The sequence below is a fragment of the Corythoichthys intestinalis genome, chromosome 16 (genome assembly GCF_030265065.1).
Source record: "Corythoichthys intestinalis isolate RoL2023-P3 chromosome 16, ASM3026506v1, whole genome shotgun sequence".
NCBI lineage: Eukaryota > Metazoa > Chordata > Actinopteri > Syngnathiformes > Syngnathidae > Corythoichthys > Corythoichthys intestinalis.
Window position 1 is genome coordinate 11682787 of NC_080410.1, and position 22848 is coordinate 11705634.

Sequence of the window (22848 nt, forward strand, 5' to 3'; positions counted from 1 at the left end):
GGAGGAACAGAAAGTTGTGCTATATTGAGACATTCATGCGAACTTGAGACTGACCTTTCAGTACCAACAACAACTAAAGTAAATGTGTCAATTTTGTTAAGGACTTGAAATCATAACAGGTATACACTACAGACTGACCTGGTTTGCACACACTAAAGTCCACGGCGCCCCCCATGTTGACTAATTTCTGTGAAAGTGTTTTGGCTAAAGCTGTGGGCGTGAAGAGTACCGGTCTCCTCCTCTCAGTCCATCGGGGGGTGACATGGCTGTAGGGGATCAGATTCAAATTTCTGCTCATCTCCCCCTCAGAATCGGTGGCGTCTACTTGCAACAAAAACAGTGCATGCAAAAAGACAAGTTCTTGAGACAAATATTAAAAAACTAACAAGTGAGTTGTTAGTAAGTAAGTTGTATTAAGATAATGGAAAAATATGTGAAGGTACGAGTGTTGCATCAATACCATTTTTCGCTTCTGATGTGTGATATTGGCCGATGCTTTAACGGCAATACCGTGTTGTTATTGTTGTTGTTGTTGTTTTTTATTTTTATTTATTTATTTATTTTTAACAATATATAGCGTTAGGAGCAAAAGTATTTGCACCCCTTGTGATTTTGTAAGTTCACCCACTTAGAAAATAGGTAGAGGTCAAAATTTCAATCATAGATGCATTTCCACTTAGAGAGACATAATCTTTAAAAAATCCAGAATCATTGTATGATTTTTCAATAATTTGTAATTTACTGGGGTTAATAAGTATTTGTACACCTGAGAAAATCCGTGCTAATATTTAGTGCAGAAGCCTTTGTTCGCAAGTTGAGAGGTCGGACGCTTTCTGTAGTTCTTCACTAGGTTTTCACTTTGGGAACAGGGATTTTGGCCCATTCCTCCACACAATCTTCTCCAGATCTGTCAGGTTTCGGAGCTGTCGTTGAGAAACACGAAGTCTGGAGATTGGCTAGGCCACTCCAGAACCTTGATATGCTTTTTTCGCAGCCACTCCTTGGTCAGCTTGGCTGTGTGCTTCAGATCATTGTCATGATGGAAGATGCAGCCACGACTAATCTTTAATTCTCTGACTGATGGAAGGAGGTTGTGGCTCAAGATCTGACAATACATTTCACCATTCATCCTCGGCTTTTTGCAGTACAGCATGAAGTTTCCACCCCCATACTTCACAGTAGGGATGGTGTTTTTGGGACTGTACTCATCCTTCTTTTTCCTCCACACACGACAAGTAAAGTTTGCACCAAAAATTTCTACTTTGGTCTCATCTGGCCACATGACTTTCTCCCATGACCCCTCTGCATCATTCAGATGGTCCCTGGCTAACTTCAGACGGGCCTTCACATGTACTGGCTTCAACAGGGGAACCTTCTGAGCAATGCATGATTTTAAACTGTTGCACTGTCGTGTTCTACTGACAGTAGCCTTTGAAACTGTACAACCAGCTCTCTTCAGGTCATTGAGTAGCCGTGTAGGTCTAGGCTGAGCCCTCACTTCATGAGTGATGCCCCACGAGGAGAGATTTTACATGGGGCCCCAGTCCGAGGTAGATTATCAGTCATGTTTAGCCTTTTCTATTTTCTGAAAATTGCTGCAACTGTTGATTTATTCTCACCAAGCTGCTTTCCTTTTCCAGCTTTGTGGAGCTTAACAATTTTTTTCTCTGGTGTCTTTCAAAAGCGCTCTGGTCTTGCCCATGGTAGCAGTAGGATTATGACTTACTGCGGGGTGCACAGGTGACAATATTGTGGTCAAACGGGTGATGGGTGGGTGGTTACTCATGAGGTAAAGGTGGAATCTTTTAAAGTACACTGAAATCTCTTTGAGCGTCATAATTATTGCTGATCCTCAGGAGTACAAATACTTATGAACCCCAGTAAATTACAAATACGTTATTTAAAAATAAGGCAATGTGATATCTATAATTTTTTAGATTATATCTCTATGAGTGGAAATGGAAGTGGAAACTAAATCTCGAGGAGTACATATTGTGCACTTGAGTTATTTCTTAGTAGTACTCTCCAATACCAATAACGTAATTTTAATGTATTAGTACCAATAGCGATACTAGTGTCGTGTGTAGTGTAGTGTCACAGTAGTGGAGACATCACTTTGTACTAACCTTCTGCTTTTAATGTGTCTAAGCCTTGTTTGGGGAGTGTTGAGAAATTGGAGGTTATGATCCTCACACGCTCATTGCTGTTGAGTCGCTTGTATTTAGTTTCTGCTCTGCTGACGAGCTAAAACAAAAACAAAAGAAAACACCAACAATAATTCAAGGAAAGAACTAGGGCTGATCGATATTGGAAAAAACATAAATTGCGACTTTACGATATATTGCGATATGTATTGAAATATTAAAACTAGAAGAATTTTCACCAGATGACTTGAATAGCTATGTTCGGGAAGACTGGTTGACTCCCCATGTTTTTGTATTAGTGTACTGTATTGCCTTCATTATTAAGATTATTTCCCCCTTGTTTTTCTCATTTATGCTTGTATTCTTAATTTTTGTCTTTAATTTATATTTTTTAAACAATTTATCATATTCTTCATTATAAAAATGTTAATTTAGTTTCTGTATTTTTTGTTGTTGCATTATAGATATAAGGTGCTTCAATTTACTTTAATTCTATTCATTTATTTTTCATTTATTTAAGAACTGAAAGTGCAAAAAATTGCAGAGCCGCAATTTTTGATTGTATTAACATAATTTACGTATAATTTGTTTAATCCATGCTAAGGGGGTTTATCTGTGAATCATCAATATTGCTGAATATAAACATGAAGCCATGTCTCTGCACACTTGCTGCCTTTATGAAGCAAACCAAAAGTTAACGTGTTAAAAAAAATAATCATAATGATTTCACATCCTGCGATTGGACTATTGCTCATGCGCACATCGCGATGGCACTATTGAAACGATAAATCATGCAAGCCTAGAAGGAACTATAGTATACTTTAGAGACAGTTGCTTGTTGTAGATCTGGAGCATGCAGTACGTTCATGATTGGTTACCTGCAGGATCTGGGTGAGAAAGATGCTCGCTCTCGACATGCGTGGGCTGGCTTTGGGGTCAGAAGACGGGCTGCCTTCTTCTGGCAGCAAATTGTTCTAGAGCAGTGCATAACATGTACATGTTACATATCCAACTAATAGACTTATTCAAGTGCAACCAGTTATACTGTAACTTTATAGCATAAGTCTTTTTTTATGTCATTATTTCAACTGAATCTATGTTCTCAAAAAAAAGAAAAAAAAAAAAAAAAGAGTTCACACAAATTCACAGTTCCGAAATTATATTTACCCTTACGTTGCGCTGAATTTCATTTTCTTCTCTTCCGCCTCGACACATCAACTTCTGTATCTTTACAAGAAGGAGTTGCTGAGCCCTAGGTTTAAAATAACACACACTCAAAATATTATCATTAAGATGTTGCCAACAGATTGTGTACATGAAATATGAAAACGTGCACGTGTGCTAAAGATTGATATGTACTTACGTAAAAATACTGACTTATTTACAGTAAAACTAACTAATGAAAAGAAATCACTGTTAAAAGTAGAAGTATTGATTCAACTCCTGGGAAAAAAAGACAAATATACAAAAAACAAAATGTAAAATTGAAATTTACTGAACAATATTCAATGCTTGTTTTTATAATACAACAGAAGAGAAACGTTAAAATAGTTTCTCCTTTTTATTATGTGTGTGGCACGCCGCAAAGCCCACGAACGTTGACCGGTTCTCTGCGTTCCCACTTCGAAACGTTCTAAAAATTCACACTGACTCCCTTTCAATTTCACCACTAATGGTTACGGTTGCTGCAAAACAGTGTTTTGTGACATAAAAGCTCCATTCATTTCCAATGGCAATAATGTTTAAAATTTCAAAATATATCTTGTCCTACTTTTTTAATCCAATTCAAATGATATACACGTAAAAAAAAAATCAGGAAATCAAGGACCACAAAAGTTGTATCCAGTTTTTTACATTTTTTTTGAATGTCACTGTTTAATAAAGGAACCAAAAGGTTGCAAATTTTCCATCTGAATAGTGTCATTGGAGGCCAATGTTGGGGCTAGACGTCCAATTCATTTTGACTGAAGTCGATGTTCAAAAAATGACATCTAGCACCTTCAATGTCAAGCAATGTGTTAACCAGTGTTGTTTTCGTCAGCAATGACAATAACGAAAATATAACGTTGACGAACAATTTTTCATGACGACGAGACGATTAATGAGCTAAAAACGAATGCCAGGTTTCGTCTGACGAGACGAGAACGAGACGAAAATGCACCATTAGTATTTTTATATGTAGTTAGCTTGCATCTTAGCTGTGTCCTCTCCAGGCTTGCTTGTTTTGTAACACACGGTAAGATTTGTTTTCTTATGTTGGCAAGAGAGAATATGCAATATTGCTTTTGTTTTTAAAGGCCTGTGCTGAGTGATCACACACTAAATGTAACTCGTAGCATTAGCATAGCAGTCACATTTGTGTTAGCATTAGGTTAAAACTGTTTAAATAATATAATTTAAAAATATTTTATGTAAACGTCGACTAAAACTAGATGAAATTAGTCTGAGTTGTCGTAAATAAAAACTAGAGGAAGACAAACACATTTTGAAATAACTAAAATATGACTAATATATTACCATCAAAAATTGCCAAAAACTAAAACTGGTGTTAAGAAAGACACTCATATGTTTACAACAGCGTTACAATATTATAGTGTTACTGTATTTATTTATAAAAATAAATACATAAATAAATGCATTATTAACTATTCTCCTCTCGTCTGTGATGAAGACAAATGTTTTTGACAGATTGTCAGCAACAGTGCAAATAATGAACATTGTTTATTTTTCCATTCATAAATAGCTTGTTTTCTTGTATTTACTGTTTGACTGTTTCTATTACTCTAACACACCCAGTATGAAATAAATAGCATTTATATCATAGTTTAAGAAAAACAAGCAGAATATATTTGATGTTGTGGACTGTTGGACTTGAAATGATTAGAATTTGCAGCGCCAAGACAACGGGCAGAATAGGGCAGAACAGCTACAGGACGCCTTCTAACCACGGAAGTCCAACGTACGCCTCATGCAGCTAATTGATTGATTGATTTCCCGTGTATCGCCACATTGTGAGATAATTGTAACATTGTATAGCAAATTGTATCATATTTGCAGTTAACCGGAGTTTCCTACCCCGATCCACCACCGAATGTTATATCAGATTTGCTTCATGATCAGTTTAAAGCATACTGACATCACGTCAGAATCTCCTGTAACCAAGGGCTTCAAAGGCAAGACCTTTAACACTTTCATAAAGTTTTACCGTGAATTGCCAGGCAGAGTTCCACGTTCTTGCAGGTCGCACCCGCTGTAGGGGTCAACGCGGGCACACAGCCACTCGCATAGCCCTTGATGTTTTGTGTCCAGAACATGGACTACCTCATCACATTGCGCACTCAGCGAGCAATTGTCCAGATGGCTGGAGATATTGAGGTTCACCCGGATGTAGAAGGAGTCTCCAGAAAACCGTTTACCTTCTGCGAGGTCCCACTGAAGACGACGGTAAACTGGCGTGCACATACAGTAATCTGAGTCAAATATAAAAACGATTCAATCCTATAAGGTCGCATACTTACTGTCAAAATTAGCTCTATAGTGCAACCTGATTGGTCCAGAGCAGTGCTGCAGCACCCAGTAAGCTTCCTCCTGGGTGCTGATTTCCAATGATATTCTCTGGTTCTCTCCACGTATGTGGCCTTCAAGCTGATAAACCCACCATATAAGAAGAAACACACACAAAAAAAAACATCATAATGAGCAAGGCATGATATCTGAGGTGCAGCATTATTTCCGCTCACCATTCTATTCTCTTTAATAGTGCTTTTCTTGGCTGCACTGTTACCATGTATTTAAAACATTTTTTTTTTTTTACTTTATTGTCTCATCATATTAAAAATATAAGTGTTGGTGAAAATAACTTTGTCCATATTAGCAACGAGACTATTTCGTTAACATATCATATTGCAAATTTGTCATTATACCATAGCCAAGCAAAATTGAAGACGAGATCTTGTTCCTCATTTATATCTATATATATATATATATATCTACAGTATTTACAGACACAATTTTTTTCATTCATTCATTCATTCGATTTTTCATTGTGACGTAATTTAAAACTTTACAAGTTGCGAGTGAATAATTTTTTTAAGTCTTTATTTTTTTTAACTAAATACTAGACATAAATTAATGATTCTAAGCTAAAAATGACGGACATTTAGAATAATAAATTTAAAAAAAAATACAATTAAATGATAGTTATGAGGTATATATCCGTGACTTTTACAGACACCATTTTTTTCATTGTGACGTAATTTGTTTAAAAGTTTAAAATATGCGAGTTAATAATTTTCTAAAGTGTTTTTTTTTGTTGTTTTGTTTTTTTAAACGAAATATTAGACATCAATTAATGATTTTAAGCTACAAATGACAGACATTTTGAATAATAAATATAATTACCTTCTTTTTATGGCTGGGTTGAAACAAAAGCGGTTGCGCGATGTATGTAAACAGGAGTCTCCAGGGTAAAACGAACAAATTAAAAATAGTTCGGGGGCTTAATGCGCCATGAATCTGCTCTGGCAACATACTGTATAGAGGTTTTGTTCTATCAAACACAACAGTTCTTTTGGCTTAAAATACAGCAGTTTATTTTAAAGAGGGGTGCAAGAGCAGGAACTGCTTTTTCAGCCTTGTCTGTGTTTTCCTCCATAAATATAATCATTCACTGTGATTGAGAGTTATGGACATAAAATACATTTGCACTGGGATGGCTGGTATTGAATGATCTTATTTCACTCGTCCAATCGTTGCCAGGGCTCCCAGTCAAATTTAAGATTTAATATAAATTTATGTAGACATTTAACACAGTTATAGACTACAGTCCACATAAAGCAATAAAAATACAAAGCAATTTTGATATTTTTGAGAATTTTTTTTTTCTGAAACATTTGCGGTATTTGAATGAAAACCATTCTTTTTAACAAAACAGTATAACTGTAAAAAAAAAAGTTACAATGTTGATCAATGTTTTGCATTCTAATCGATTTGATTGGCTCTTTGCTCAACCAATCTATGTGTCAATGCCGATCGATGTATCATTAGACCACTAGCCAGCACTAGTCAAAACGTGGTACTGAAATAAGGATTAAATACCGTAATCAATCAATGAGGGGGCGCCATGTTCAGAGAAATCGTTATCAGCGGCAGATTGAACTGAATTCGCACCTACAGATGTGCATTCCAAGTAATTTAACAATATCAGTTGACAGACTTTTAAGAGTAATTTAATCATTTGATCCTGTGTACACGATGCCTGAGATAGAAAACATGCAGCAGTCATCAGAGGAAGTGTAGCAAAGCGTACAGCGTGGTGAAAGACAGCCGCAAAAAGATATTCTGATCAGCTCATAACTTGGTGAGCGCATGTACGGTTTGTGATGTAACTTTGTAATGAAATCAAATATGTATATTGTCATGATGAACATGATGATGATGAACATTTACTAAATATGTATTAGTGAATACTGGCAGGCTGGGATTGGTTGACACACATCACATTCACACTCTTGCGATGTTGAAAAGTCCAATAAATGTTTAAGATATAACAGTTTTAATTAAAGGCCACATATTATACTTTTTTACCCAAGTGAAAATTGTTTTTCATCATCTGAAGTCACTATGCACAACAACTGAGTATGTTCCCAAAACCTCAAGATTTAAAATAGACGTGTTGACGGCACTTTTTGTAAAATGACTCAAAGGCAGGACCTTAAAGTTAGCGGTGGGAGCTTTTTGTGACAAAGAAAAGTTACAGACACAAAAAAAACCACTCATTTTACCCTATGTTTTGAGAAAAGCGTCAAGCAACCAAATTTCTAGACTATTTTCTTCATTTTTTTTTTTACTTCTGAATGGTTCCCCTTCATCAACAATGCCATATATTTCGGTTAAATAGGGTGAAAACCAGAGTTGTCCGATTATGACTTATTAACCGATATCCCGATATTGTCCAACTCGATACCAATATCAAACCGACACCAATATACAGTGGGGAGAACAAGTATTTGATACACTGCCAATGGGAAAACCCATTGGCAGGGGAAAAGAACAGACAAGTCCAGACAATGTATTGTCAATTTGTTATTCCTAAAATGGATTTTGCTAGGCTTTTGCATATTATTATTTCACTACTTTTCTTAGTGACTATTTCTTTCTGGTAACGCCGTAGTTATACTGTATGTAATGAATTTATAATTCATTATTTTTCAATCATTTATTGTTCATTTAATTTTTGCACCATGTATGCAGGTGGTCTGCTCACATAAGAAATCCCAAGCATCTTTGTTCGAAGACATCTGATGATCAATAAGCATAACTGCACTGCAAAGATGTGACCAGCCCTTGTAGACAGGCTGAACGCAGAAGGCTTCTACTTTCACTTTAAAGGCAACAGCATTTTGGCTCAAAAACAACAATGAAAAACCGATGTCGATATTATTCAATATCATTTTAAAATGCTCTTATCGGCTGATATTATTGGCTACCCGATAATATCGGACAACTTCAGTGAAAACCCATAATATGAGGTCGTTAAGTCGCAGAAGTCAATATTGAAATCCCAAGTACCAAATACAAATCCTGCCAATGTGTTGTGAGTAGGGTTATTCCGATCATGTTTCGATCCGATCCCGATCGTTTTAGTTTGAGTATCTGCCGATCCCGATATTTCCCGATCCGATTGCTTTTTTTTTTGCTCCAGATTCAATTCCAATCATTCCCGATAATTTTTCCCGATCATATACATTTTGGCAATGCATTAAGAAAAAAAAGACTAAAACTCGGACGAATATATACATTCAACATACAGTACATAAGTACTGTACTGCCTCAAGATGGCATTTACATTATTAACATTCTTTCTGTGAGAGGGATCCACGGATAGAAAGACTTGTGACTTTGTATATTGTGACTAAATATTGCCATCTAGTGTATTTGTTGAGCTTTTATTAAATGATACTGTGGCCATGCCCAAATGCATGATGGGTGGATGTAACACGCCTTTCTGCAACCATGACTGTGCGTAGTGCCACCAATTGATATACTGTATTTTCTCTGCGTTGGGAAATAACATAAGGTTTTAAGAAAAAAGATCAATTGCTATGTTGCTTCCCCACATTGCTTCCCATGATATTTCTAATCATAGGGAGAGGGATTGTAAGGCTTTAGCCAATTAAAAAAAGGCTCCCAAGGCTGCCAAAATTCACTCTACTCATTTTACCCCTGCCTTTTAGCTCTCTATATAGGTAAAACGGCACCATTACAGATTGTGCGCGACAATGCGTGAGTGGGTCGTGCAGCGCATGCATTAATTGCATTAAATATTTTAACGTGATACATTTTTCTAAAAAATTAATTACCGCCTTTATCTGGATAAATTTGATAACCCTATCTTAAGCCTAAACAAAAGACTCTGAAAACGATTTAATTAATACATATATATATATATATATATATATATACATATATATATATATAAAAGGCATGTCCGATATTTTTTTGCCGATTCCGATACTTTGAAAATGACGTGATCAGACCCAATCGATCGGCATCCCGATCGATTGGGTCCGATCACATCATTTTTACAACATCTCTAGTTGTGAGTATGTAAAATAATTTTCATTGAATGTGCGAGTAAGGAGAACAAACTTTGACGCATGCCCTGTAGCTGTTTTAACTAGAACTCACCAATAAGAGGTGATGACCTTCGCGCAACCCAGTCTTCTCTGCGACAGAGCCCGGCTGGACAGATGAGATGAAAATCCCACTGTCATTGCCGCCAACAAGAGTGGTGTCGTTCAGCAGATTTTCACCCAGTAATGTAAACTCCTGCACAGGCTTCATTGTCGAGCGGATACTAGACAAGGAGGACAGAGACGGACGAAATGGCCTGCACACAAATATGGACATGAACAATAGAGGAATTCTGTGGACTTATGAGAAAGCGCTTATGTGTGTCATGTACCTTTCTAAAGAAAGTTTTCTGAAGATATTGTTGACTTGCTCAATGTCATAAGCGTCCATGCCTTCTGACTGATGGGACGAGGAAGACGAGTGGACAGATGATGGACCACGCCTCACTTCTTCTTCTAAGGATGGATTTTGGGAGAGATTTAGGTCTTTAGGTCAGAAGCTTTGCAGCTTTGAAAGCTGGAAGTTTTCTTAATTTTATATTACCAAATTCCAATTCCATATTGTCGCTGTCAAAGTCCGAGAGGCTGAAAAAAATGGGGGAATTTTTTTTTTGCCATCCATATAACAGAGAAATAAACAAGATATATTGGTGGCCTGGTTCAAAAGGTTTCCTTCATTGCGGCAACTTTTCAAAGCATTCTTCTAAGTAATGTAAATTTCCTTTGCAAAAATGGAATCCAAAGAGGACCTATGGCCACAGACCACTGTATTATATCTCTACATGCATATTTAAGGAGATATGATTTATAAAATACTTTCTGCATTTAGAAAGATTAATTAAATGAGGTATTAATTGAACTGAATGTTGCCATTTTTGTTTGTTGCCATTAATAAGGTATTATTTAACAAAATATTGTCTGACCAAATCCTCGATGTACATAGATCATCACATAAGCATATAGATTTTTTTATTCAACTTTCCTTTCATTGTTTTCCAGTCACAGAAGTTAAATTTGCCAAACATCTTCAGCAATGGGATCAAAATCATAACCTGAGTGACCATAATGTATGGGGGGCAGTACCCCCTGAATCAAAAAGAAAAAAACAAAAAGGACCTATACATATGAAACAAAAACGTACCTCAGAGTCATAAAAATATATGATATGGCGATGTTTCCCTTGGGTCAGCAGTGCCAAGCAGCTTCCCAAAAATCAACGTATAACGAATTACACATATAAACGTATGAACTTTGGAGTGGCCATATACGGTCACAGTCGAACATCAGTCATTAAGTAAAACCTACAATATATATTTTTTAATGTTGTGTGTGTATGTGTGAAAATAATTCCAAAACTGGCATTATCATAATGTGGCAGGTTGTGAAATGTTTTTTTTTCTGAAAATGACATGTGAGTATATGTAGCCGGGGTTGTATGGATCCGTGCCACGCAATCTATCCCCCTTACCCAGGACAGAACTCGAACCCACGCGCGCAACGCGTCCTGCGGATGCTCTGACCACCAAGCCAGAAACCCGGGCTACCACCTCTACCTGCCAGCGCACCCACATGAAGGCATGGAGAGGGCGATTTCCACAAAATGGACCTGCATGTCTCCGTTACATGCAGGGAGAGAACACTAAAGGTGCTTGTGTAATTCGGACATTTATGTCGCAACAGGATGGTGGGAATTTTTATTGTTTTATCAAAAAATATTTTTTTCCACAAAGAGGAAGTCCTCTTTCTTGCTGGCTTTGTCCTAGTATCAACTACTGTACCCTTCTCTCAACTCAAACTTTTCACTCTCCAAGCTATCCAAACTCTCACCTGATTGCAACTCTCCTTCAAACACCCACATTTTGAATGCAGCCAGAGGTGTTGATAAACTGTAGCGAGCTGTCAAACTGTGCAGCAAATCTAAAGCACTCCCTGAAGCAATCACATGGTACAGCTGGGCAACGAGGCTTCGGACGTCATCATTTTCGGAACCTCCCCTAAATGAAGCAAGCCTTCGGACGCGCTTCACGGAAAAGTCCCTTCATTACTCGACATACGCTTCGAAGGCTCGGTGCACCTCGTGACATCATTAATTTCTGCGTTCCAGCCCTTGAGTTCCTCAAAGTAAGTTTTTTATACCCAGTCTTTTGTTAGTACCCTGAGTTTTGTTTGCCTCTGTTTTTTGGATCACCTCAGTTTTGGTTTGTACTTTGTTTTTTTGGGGCTTTAATTAAATCATTTTTGCCTCGCCTCTCTGCGTCTCTTCCTTTTCCCTTCATTTGGGTTCCTTAACACTATACTGGAAGCCATAGTATTAACTAACCCCTTGATGCCTGAATTTATATTTAACAAATTTACATAAAGCTTTGGAGGACTACATAAAGAAGTATAGTATAGTAAAAAGTAAAAGTATTCACAGTGTACTGTATGTGTTGTGGTAGTTACAAAAAAAAAGAATTACATATACCGTATTGGCCCGAATATAAGACGGCCCAGATTATAAGACGACCCCCTCTTTTTCAAGACTCAAGTTTGAAAAAAGACTTTTTGAGCACCAAATTAATTTCTATACAGAAAATAATTACAGTACATCTGAAACAAATTATTATAACAACATATTTGAGAGAAAAAGCATGTGATTTTGCCTCATTCAAATCTTAATTTCTGAACATTTAAATTTGTATACTAAAGTGCAATCACATTCGTAAATGAATGGCTTCTGAGTTTTAAAATGAAAATAAACTAATCTATTGTGATAAAACAGCAAAATTGCAATAACTGCATTAACCGTCAAAGTGAGGTCTAACTGTAACTGTAGTCTTGAAACAAATCAGAATAAGAAAAAAAACAATTGCAATAAAATAATGCAAATGGGTTAAACAAGAGTAGCTGAGATCTGTCATGACAAAACATTACTCTTCAAGTTCAGCATTCGCTTCAATGATATCTGCCGCCATCTAGCGTCGTGAATGGGTATAATGTCTAGACCCCGAATATAAGACGACTCACACTTTTTCAGTCTTATTTCAATGCAAAAAACACTGTCTTAAATTCGGGCCAATACGGTATATCAAAAATATTAATTGATGGCTCTCGATGTCCAATACTTTTGACTGGGAGGGTGAATGAACATTGGTTAATTTTTTTTATTTCAATTTTTGATATGATCAGAGTTTTGCAAGTGTGCCTGATTACATTGAGTGTACACAGTCACTTGACATGTCGCCCTGCATACCTGCGGGGCTGGAAATCGTTTTCGTTCTCCCTTTTTCTTCGGTACAGCGATGCTTTCTCGGGGGGCTCTGGCTGCGTGGATTGAATGCTGTCATTGCGGTTCCGCATCTGAAATTTTTTAGCAAAAAAATATCATCTGAAGAGCTGGTTAAACAATTAAAGTGATCGCTATTCCTGCATAGCATTGCTCCTTTAGAAATCCTCACCATATTCGGCCGATTCGACTGTTCAGTCGTGGGATGATATAGAGAAGAGGAGGACGAAATGAGGGCGGGGGTTGAGTTGTTGGGATACGTAGGCAATACGGGGGGGAAACTGGGGGAAGGAGGGAGGGAGTTGCTGTTGGCTGGCATGTTTTTCATCTGAATTTCAAGAAGGTCTCCCACATTGGCTGCTAATGGAGAAAGTTTTGACAAGTTTAAGGTATATCAGCCAATGCATCTGATGGAATGTATTTTATGAATGCCAATGTTAACGGTGTTACCAGCAGGATGAACAGCCTCTATGTTAATTGGAAGGTCTTTGGGTATGCAGATAGGAGACTTGGCTCTGTTCTGAAAGATGAAATAAATACCTCTAAGTGATGAGTATATGTTTGACCCCTTGGTTTCATTAATGGCAGTTAATGAATTAATTTCCCCTGGTCTGTAAGGGATTCTCTAAACTCTGGACACGTAAACTCAAAGGCTAAGGAAGTATTTATTTTCTCGACATTTGAATCAATCGTCGCAGAATTGCACAACAGTCAAAGCCTCAGGTCCAGATGGTTCCCCTGCTGAATTTTTAATGAACAATTCTGGATTAAACGAGCACTGTATCACTGCTAATTACAACCAATGAGTTTATGAGAACACACCAAATGCTCTTCTTCAAAATGAGATAAAAGCCAATCATAACGAGTGGGTGAATATTGCCTGACCACTGCTTTCAGATTGGGTCTGCGTCTTAGGCGGGACTCTTCAGGGAAAATCCTCTCCTCTGGTGACTCATCACTTGACCATTCTAAAAGACTCTGGGCAGGTTTACTCTCTTGTTGACAGAGGATTGCCGGGGCTAAATCCCTTGGTAGGCTCTGAAGAAAAAAAAGAACAATTTTCTCAACATTCCTTGCAATGTAGGAAAATGTATTTCTTCATCTTACTTGATCTAAGGCAATGTCCTTGGAGATCCGTCGCAGGCGAGACTCTAGTGTGACCAGCCGGGCTTCTTTCCGCACCATCTCAATCTGGAGCTCATCACTTTTCTCCTCCAACTCTCTAATCTGCTTGCGATACTTGTCTTTGTCAATCAGACTCTGGGAGAATTGGTGCTGGGCATCGTCTCTGGCCCGAAAGGCCTGTGTCACATATTATACATGCAAAGTTATAAAGAAAAAAAACTATCTACTGTATGTATGTGTGTAAATGTGTATGAAGTTACCTGGTCCCTCTCTTTTTCCACTTCCTTGAGCTGCATGGTGATGGTGTCCATTCGGTTGCGATACATTTGGCAGTCTTTCTGTAACGTGGAGCACTTCAGTTCCAGGTCCTCCTTCTCTTCCAAGTACTACACATACCAAAGAACATACAATTAACCCATTTGCTCCCAAAAACGTATAAAAATGTTCTACTTTTAATTGTTTCAGTGTTCCAAAGATGTTTTTATACGTCTTTTACGTTTTTTTTTTTTTTTTTTTTTTTTATACAAGAGACATCTCTGGGTTCTGATTCAATTTAGCTCCAAAGCACAAAGCTGAAAATCCATTTTAAAGCAGTAACACTGGCCACTGGAGGGCAGTAGTGCATTTGGTAAGACCCGCAACCCGATTCAACGGCAACGAACGGCTGGGCCGCACGGCCGGGGCGCCGGCGGAAGAAAACCGAATAGAGAACAACCTAGCGGACGCCTGGTATGCCAGGCGCCGGACGACCGGGCAGAACGACTGGCACCACCAGTGCAGCGGACAATGCCGTTGAGTCTGTGCTGCTCGCCGAGCAGACCCCACAGAGACTCAAAAAAAGCCATCTTTATGAGACGGACGGCCATGAGGGAAAAGTTTACCCGGCTGTCGCAGCCACAACAACGTCATCTCTCAGTTAGTTATGTGTAAATAAATTGTTACTTTGCTATCAAAAGCTCTATTTGTCTTGTTGTTTATGTTATTTTGTAAAAGGAAACCATTATTCAGATGTCTGGGATGTAACTAAAGCATAAAAAATAGCTGTGTTAAAGTCAAAGTTATGTTTAAAATGTATGCTTTCACAAAAAGCTCAATTTCTCTGTTTTTTCATCAGAAATCGGAAAATTGCTCTAACTAAGCTATTTTCTAATGCTGACTTCTAAAGAATGGAAAAAGATATGAACTTACTTTTTTTCCTGCTGAAAGAAGAGAGTGTAATCTTTCTTTTGGTGGGTTCCATGTTTATATAGCAATAGAACAGAATTTTCTGTGGGCCTTGCAAAATCAGGATCAAAATCGGGAGCGAAGGGGGTTACACTGGTGAAAATGGCTGGGAGTGAATGAGTTAATGAAAGGGGGCCAAGTGTGATTGAAAATAGTGTTGCACTGATATCGTTACTCGTATCAGTACCGATCCGGGACTAAAACGATATCATCAGTATCAGGAAGTACTAGGAAATAACGTGTAGATGCAGTGAAATATGTACTTTTCGAGCGCTAGTTTCCAACCACTTGTCATCCTATCCAAATGCCACCACGTTTGCACCCCGCCTTAAAAAAAGAAGCTTTTTTTTTACCTCAAGATGATGCGAACAATGTCTTTGTTTATCTATTGCTGTGAACCTCAAGGACAGGAATCACTTCCTACTAAGATCATCCAGATTGAAGCTTCACAATGCATTTTATCAATTGTTGTAGTTGCCATCTTTGTTTAAAATTTGTGGATTGTAGTAAGGTTTTTGTTAGGTTAACAGGTTGTGTAAACCACGTGAACCAAATCAAGTTTTTTTTTTTTTTTTTTTTTTTTTTTTTTTTTTTTAAATGCATTTCTGCACTAGGGGTAAAATTGAAAAAGAGCCTGCGTCGTGGGAATTTTTGGAACGTTTCAAGTTTGGAACAGTTACAAACGGTCAAAGTGCATGGGCTGTGTGGTGCACCGAAAAACTGTACAGGGAAAAAAAAAATGAATATTTGATTTGCAGAGCATCCCCACAATTTTCATTTTAAAGCACCTTTCTTCATACCTAAGAGACTCAGAGTAGTGTGAACCTTGATGGTATCTGTTAGTTACCTTGTCTCGTAGTTCTTCTGCCTGTCTGACTTCCTCATGGAGATTGTAGAGGCGATTGACGAGGTCTTGTCTGTCTTCAATCGCTTCCTGTCGATCATGCTCCAAGATGTCAAGGATGTCTTTGTCCGATGTAAACAGGGGACCAGGCTGCCCATTATAAAAAAAAAAAAAAAACTTGTTAACTGTTATAAAGCATAATTGTGACTTTTGGCTTTTAAAAACCTATATATCTCTGCAGATTTTCTGGATTTTTGTGGAGTACAAATTGTAAGTTAATTGAGAGAAAGTAACTCATCCACGTTCCATTTAGCGAACACACAGATACCAGTGTCTTGCATTTGTTGAATGTTTTCGGGAAGTTTGTTGTAGATTAGTTAAATGCAAGCTTGTAGTCACCTGGATGAACGACTGCAGCTCCTGTAGTTTGATCTTAAGAGTCTCATTCTCCCTCTCGAGCTCTAGGATCTGCTCCTTCTTGGGCCGATTTTCAATGTCATTTTGCAGCTTGAGACTTTGCTTCCGCTCCATTTTACACTCTTCCTCCATCTTGTTTAGCTTGTGCTTAAACTGATCAATCTGTTGTCATAGAGAGGACACAGAAAAAAAGCAATTGTTGTGGGTAGCTTTGCAAGCCATATATAATAATTTCTCCACTTAATAATAATCTTATTCCCGCTTTTCTCGAGGTGCCACACAGCTAACGCTGTTTGACAGAACAACACCATTCAAATACCAAATTGACAGGAATAGTTGCGCAATGCACAGATCCTTTTGTTTGACACCCAACAAATTACCATTCTCCCGAAAAAACGCGATTTCAACAAAAAAGAATTTTAAAATGTATCTAGTTTTTTTTTATTTATACATAAAAAATAGGGTTATCAAGACGCATCAGGGTATTATTTTTATGGGCCAATAACATATCTTTCATCCCAAATTTGACAAACACTTTCCCTTTCTTTTTTAATGGCACAAAAACACTAACTCCTATTGATTCTCAACCCAGACCTGCTAAAAAAATCTGAATTGACAGACCCAAAAACCTATCTCTATTGGTGGTTGTGATTTTTGACCAAAATCTTTCCATTCAATCCTATTGACGTTCAACAGGGATCTAAAGATTTTTTCTTTGTTTTTTCGAAAAATATCAACTGTTCCAACTATAACAAACTAATTTTCTTGCTCATCAAGGGGAAAAGGGGGAAATTCCACACAAAAAAAAAAAAAAGCATTTAAGTAATTTGAACCTATGGTCAATGATATTGGACTAACAAATACACCTTCATTGGCTCCCAGTCATACTGAACCCCAACCCACAGACAAATCCCTACTGGGCCCTATTGACAGTGACTGGGAGCAACAACATCTATACCCATTGACTGGGACCCACAAAAATATCTACATTGGTTGTCAATATTTTTTACCAAAACACATTACATCACCATGATTTTTCACAACGGCCCAGAATAAGTTTTTTTTTTTTTTTTTTTACTGATTTCGATTAGACCAAATTAATCTTTAACTTCTCGGCTCCAGATAAAATTTTCGCTCTGCCCATTCTAAATGGATTGGACGTCAACCGACATCAATAGCAGCCGATTAGTTAAAAAGGAGGTGACCCGAAAATCTACAGGTAGCAACCCATGGGAGAGCAAACCACCCCCACGCAATTCTCCAGAAATTCCCTTTTCTAGTAGATACTGTACATATGCATTTCTCAGGACACTAATAAGTGTCATTAACATTGGTATGCATAGCTTTTCATCATCATCACCTCCAACTGAAGGTCTCTGCTCCTCATCACTGCTAAGTTCTTCTCCTCGCTCAGAGCGGCGTATCTCATGGCCAGTTTGTAGTTCTCATCCTTGATTCTAAGTAGCTCGTCATTGTAAGTGTTTCTTTCTTCTTTCATTTTGTTGTACCCTGCATCCACATAGATAGTGAGCATTAAAACAGCGAGTACTTGGTGAAAAAAAATATCCTCTCCAGTGGGTGACTGTTGTCAACTATAAATGATATGCAGTAAAGTAAAAATATTTGCGCACACGGAATTTGTCATCAATCTGAATCAGGAATAATACATAAACTAGTAGTCCATTTTCTTAAATGACATTAAGGATGAAGGAACATGTTTTTTAGGGTTGCACCTTTCCAGATCCTCCTTACCACAAACATTCTAAGCTACAGGAAGTGTTCTGTGAATAATAGCATTATAAATAAAAATACAGTAGGCCTTATCATTTCTTGGGGGATGCTTTGCAAAGCAAATTCTTTCCCCAATCCCCTTTTCTCCATCAGAGCCCATGTGCTTTGACTGATTATAATCATTCAAACTTTGAAACGTTGCAAAAATTCACTCAACGCATGCTCTTTTCTGATTTCGCCTATAATGGTAATAGTTTGGTCAAAAACAAGTTTTCCTTTGACAAAAAGGCCATTAATTTACTATGGCAAAAACATTTGAAATTCCAAAAGGACATTTTCCGTCATTGTTTTTTACCTAATTCACATAATTTACACATTAAAAGAAAAGAGGAAATCAAGGTGCACCAAAGTTGTATGCAGTTTTTGCCAAAAACATAAGGTTCCACTTTAATTTGACAAAAATATCTGCATTAATTTGAATTTCCAATGGCACCGTTCATTTCCAAATGGGAAAAAATGACCCGATATCAATAGTAAGTATACCAAAAACGCCCCAAAATCTTCAGGAAGTGATCCAGAAATGCTCTAAAATCAACAGCAAATCAAAATATACAGGAACCCCGGAATATCCTTAAATGTGCAGGAAGTAACCCCAAAGTACCCTAAAATTAACAAGGGAGCGACCAAAACTGAACCAATTTCCTCCCATTGACATTCATAGACATCCAATCCATTGAATACTCGGAGGACTGGCTTTGAATGCTCATCTTCCAGTGCTAAACATCAAATCCATTTTGACTGGGAAGGGCGAATGAATATTCGTTCATTTGCTCCCCCCACCCAAATGGATTGGACATCCAGCGCTGTCAACGGCAGCCAATGAGATAATAAGTAAGTGACGCTAAAATTATCCTAAATTAAAAAGAGGTGACCAAAAATCTACAGGAATTGTCCCATGGGAGAGCAAAGCATCCCCACACACCGAGCAGTCAAGTACAGTATACTTGTTAGGGAGAGTAAGATTTTTTTACTCTGCTGTGAAGTCTGAAGTTCCTGGTTTACAAGCCGCAGTTTCTTCTGCTCATCCTCCAGGGTGCAGTTCTTCCTGCTGAGCTCAACGTGCTGCAGGGTCTTAACTTTATATTGCTGCTGCAGCTTCACCACCTCATCCATCAAAAACTGGGTCAGACCTTCATGACCCTCCTCGACTGCAGAGTGGAGACAAGAAAAATATGTTGGGCCAGTATCATGAGCTATATTCACCAGGCAACAAAGAAAAGAAGACAAAACAACAACAACAAAGAACCCTTGAATTTAAGGTAAAACACAGTGGGACAAATAAGTATTTAGTCAACCTCCAATTGTGCAAGTTCTACTTGAAAAGATTAGAGAGGCCTGTAATTGTCACCATGGGTAAACCTCAACCATGACAGGTTTGAATGTGGGAAAAAAAACAGAAAATCACATTGTTTGATTTTAAAGAATTTATTTCCAAATTAGAGTGGAAAATAAGTATTTGGTCACCTACAAACAAGCAAGATTTCTGGCTCTCAAAGAGGTCTAACTTCTTCTAACGAGGTCTAACGAGGCTCCACTCGTTACCTGTATTAATGGCACCTGTTTTAACTCATTATCGGTATAAAAGACACCTGTCCACAAACTCAGTCAGTCACACTCCAAACTCCACTATGGCTAAGACCAAAGAGCTGTCGAAGGACACCATAGACAAAATTGTAGACCTGCACCAGGCTGGGAAGACTGAATCTGCAATAGGTAAAACGCTTGGTGTAAAGAAATCAACTGTGGGAGCAATTATTAGAAAATGGAAGACATACAAGACCACTGATAATATCCCTCGATCTGGGGCTCCATGCAAGATCTCACCCCGTGGCGTCAAAATGATAACAAGAACGGTGAGCAAAAATCCCAGAACCACACGGGGGGACCTAGTGAATGACCTACAGATAGCTGGGACCACAGTAACAAAGGCAACTATCAGTAACACAATGCGCCGCCAGGGACTCAAATCCTGCACTGCCAGAGAAAGAAGAAAAGTGCCGAAGAAAGTACATGTCCAGGCCTGTCAGCGGTTCGCTAGAGAGCATTTGGATGATCCAGAAGAGGACTGGGAGAATGTGTTATGGTCAGATGAAACCAAAATAGAACTTTTTGGTAGAAACACAGGTTCTCGTGTTTGGAGGAGAAAGAATACTGAATTGTGTCCAAAGAACACCATACCCACTGTGAAGCATGGAAGCGGAAACATCATGCTTTGGGGCTGTTTTGCTGCAAGAGACCAGGACGACTGATCCGTGTAAAGGAAAGAATGAATGGGGCCATGTATCGAGAGATTTTGAGTGAGAGTCTCCTTCCATCAGCAAGGGCATTGAAGATGAGACGTGGCTGGGTCTTTCAGCATGACAATGATCCCAAACAGACAGCCAGGGCAACAAAGGAGTGGCTTCGTAAGAAGCATTTCAAGGTCCTGGAGTTGCCTAGCCAGTCTCCAGATCTTAACTCCATATAGAAATCTGTGGAGGGAGTTGAAAGTCTGTGTTGCCCAACGACAGCCCCAAAACATCACTGCTCTAGAGGAGATCTGCATGAAGGAATGGGCCAAAATACCGGCAACAGTGTGTGAAAAGCTTGTGAAGAGTTACAGAAAACTTTTGGCCTCTGTTATTGCCAACAAAGCGTACATAACAAAGTATTCAGATGAACTTTTGGTATTGACCAAATACTTATTTTCCACCATGATTTGCAAATAAATTCTTATCTTATAAATCAAACAATGTGATTTTCTGGGTTTTTTTTTCCACATCCTGTCTGTCATGGTTGAGGTTTACCCATGTTGACAATTACAGGCCTCTGTAATATTTTCCAGTTGGAGAACTTGCACAATTAGTGGTTGATTAAATACTTATTTGCCCCACTGTACCAGTAGCTGCATAAAACAATGGTATAATATAGTGCTGCAATAAATAATCGATTAACTTGGTAATTCGATTAGAAAAAAGATTCAAATTAAACTTTGCTGCTTCCAGTATTCGTTTAATTGAAGTCGCGTTGTAATGGTTTGTTTTGAAAGTGTTTGCACATAGTTTTATTGATTGGGTGGATACACTGCCCTCTCGTGGTGACATTTCACAAGGCTGTATCCAGCTGCTCCCTGTTAAGACCAACATGAGCCAACAAGTAAGACCAACAAGTTTTTGTTTGAGCTAATGTTTTTTAATGGATTCGTAATTTTGGTATTTTTAGCCGTTTTTTGTTGGAATATGTATTTGAACCATTTGTTCAGAGCATTGTAAAAAAAAAAAAAAAAAATTCTTTAGCATTTTATAGCATTTAAGCTAGAGGACTTTTGCTATGTAAGTTAGCCACTTGTTCTTTTGTTGTACTTACTGTAGATCCTCATTTATTTATTTTTCATACCGTTTGTGGCTCAGTTCAGGTATTTTAATTTTCTATGTTCCTTATCTGATTACTCGATTATTCGAACTAACTAGTTCATTGATTAATTGACTACTAAAACAATCGATAGCTGCAGCCCTAGTGCAATATCTATTTTGCGTTAGATTTTCTTTCTTTTTTTTTTGTGAAAATCATGATAGTAAAAATTAGGGATGTTCCCGATCCGATTATCTGATCATAAATCAGGCCCGATGGCATCATTATCAGAGGTTCGGAATCGGGTGAAAAAGATCTGGTTTTTAGGCTGCAGTTATTTAGTGTTTTGTTTTTTTTATTTTTAAGGGCTGCAAAGCAACAAAATATGCATCCAGACTAGGGTTGTTCCGATCATGTTTTTTTGCTCCAGATCTGATCCCGATCGTTTTAGTTTGAGTATCTGCCGATCCCGATATTTCCCAATCCGATTGCTTTTTTTTTTGCTCCCGATTCAATTCCAATCATTCCCAATAATTTTTCCCGATCATTTTGGCAATGCATTAAGAAAAAAATGAATAAAACTCGGACGAATCCACAGTCCTTGGCTTGTTGGAGGTATTGTTTTGCTATTCTGTGCGCCATGTTTCTTGCATTATTATTGGGCAGCCAACGTAAGAGTCATGGTGTATTAGCAAATTAATCCTGACTTGGTGTCGTTGGAGAATGTTCCCTCTTGGTTGACAATAGAACATAGTTTAGTCCCAAAAACATCTCTCCGGGCAATTCTTTTTTCCTCGCCTAGACCATTGTCATCTCAGAGAGGAGAACATTTTATCATGCTGCACGCCCAGAAAATCTGGTTGCAGATTCGTAAATTTTGCAATCTCCCTAGCACAGCTGTACATGCTCCAATGTGGCATAATCATGCTTTCGCTCCCTCATTTACGGACCCGGTTTTTAGGGAATGGAGTCAGATGGGTATAGAGTCGATTAAAAATGTGTATATTGACAATAAATTCTGCTAATTTGAACAATTACAAATAAAATATGATTTGCCTAAAGGTCATTTTTTTA

General features: G+C 37.9%; 1 protein-coding gene across 4 annotated transcripts in view; it reads right to left on the minus strand.

The window, feature by feature from the left end:
* card11 (caspase recruitment domain family, member 11) overlaps positions 1-22848 on the minus strand; it is a 45757-nt gene that overhangs the window by 9706 nt on the left and 13203 nt on the right. The window contains exons 4-22 of one of the 4 annotated variants that reach the window (XM_057817422.1): positions 19416-19592; positions 18014-18162; positions 16636-16815; positions 16240-16386; positions 14429-14554; positions 14151-14345; positions 13929-14081; positions 13494-13563; positions 13216-13400; positions 13011-13117; positions 10323-10363; positions 10111-10234; positions 9834-10035; positions 5663-5789; positions 5350-5593; positions 3312-3396; positions 3023-3118; positions 2127-2244; positions 139-324 (exon numbers count right to left, since the gene is read on the minus strand). In XM_057817422.1, the coding sequence (XP_057673405.1) occupies positions 139-324; positions 2127-2244; positions 3023-3118; positions 3312-3396; positions 5350-5593; positions 5663-5789; positions 9834-10035; positions 10111-10234; positions 10323-10363; positions 13011-13117; positions 13216-13400; positions 13494-13563; positions 13929-14081; positions 14151-14345; positions 14429-14554; positions 16240-16386; positions 16636-16815; positions 18014-18162; positions 19416-19592 (2712 nt within the window). Of the gene's footprint in view, positions 1-138; positions 325-2126; positions 2245-3022; positions 3119-3311; positions 3397-5349; positions 5594-5662; positions 5790-9833; positions 10036-10110; positions 10235-10322; positions 10364-13010; positions 13118-13215; positions 13404-13493; positions 13564-13928; positions 14082-14150; positions 14346-14428; positions 14555-16239; positions 16387-16635; positions 16816-18013; positions 18163-19415; positions 19593-22848 lie in introns of all 4 variants that reach the window. The other 3 variants (XM_057817423.1, XM_057817421.1, XM_057817420.1) reach the window with 3 other exon arrangements.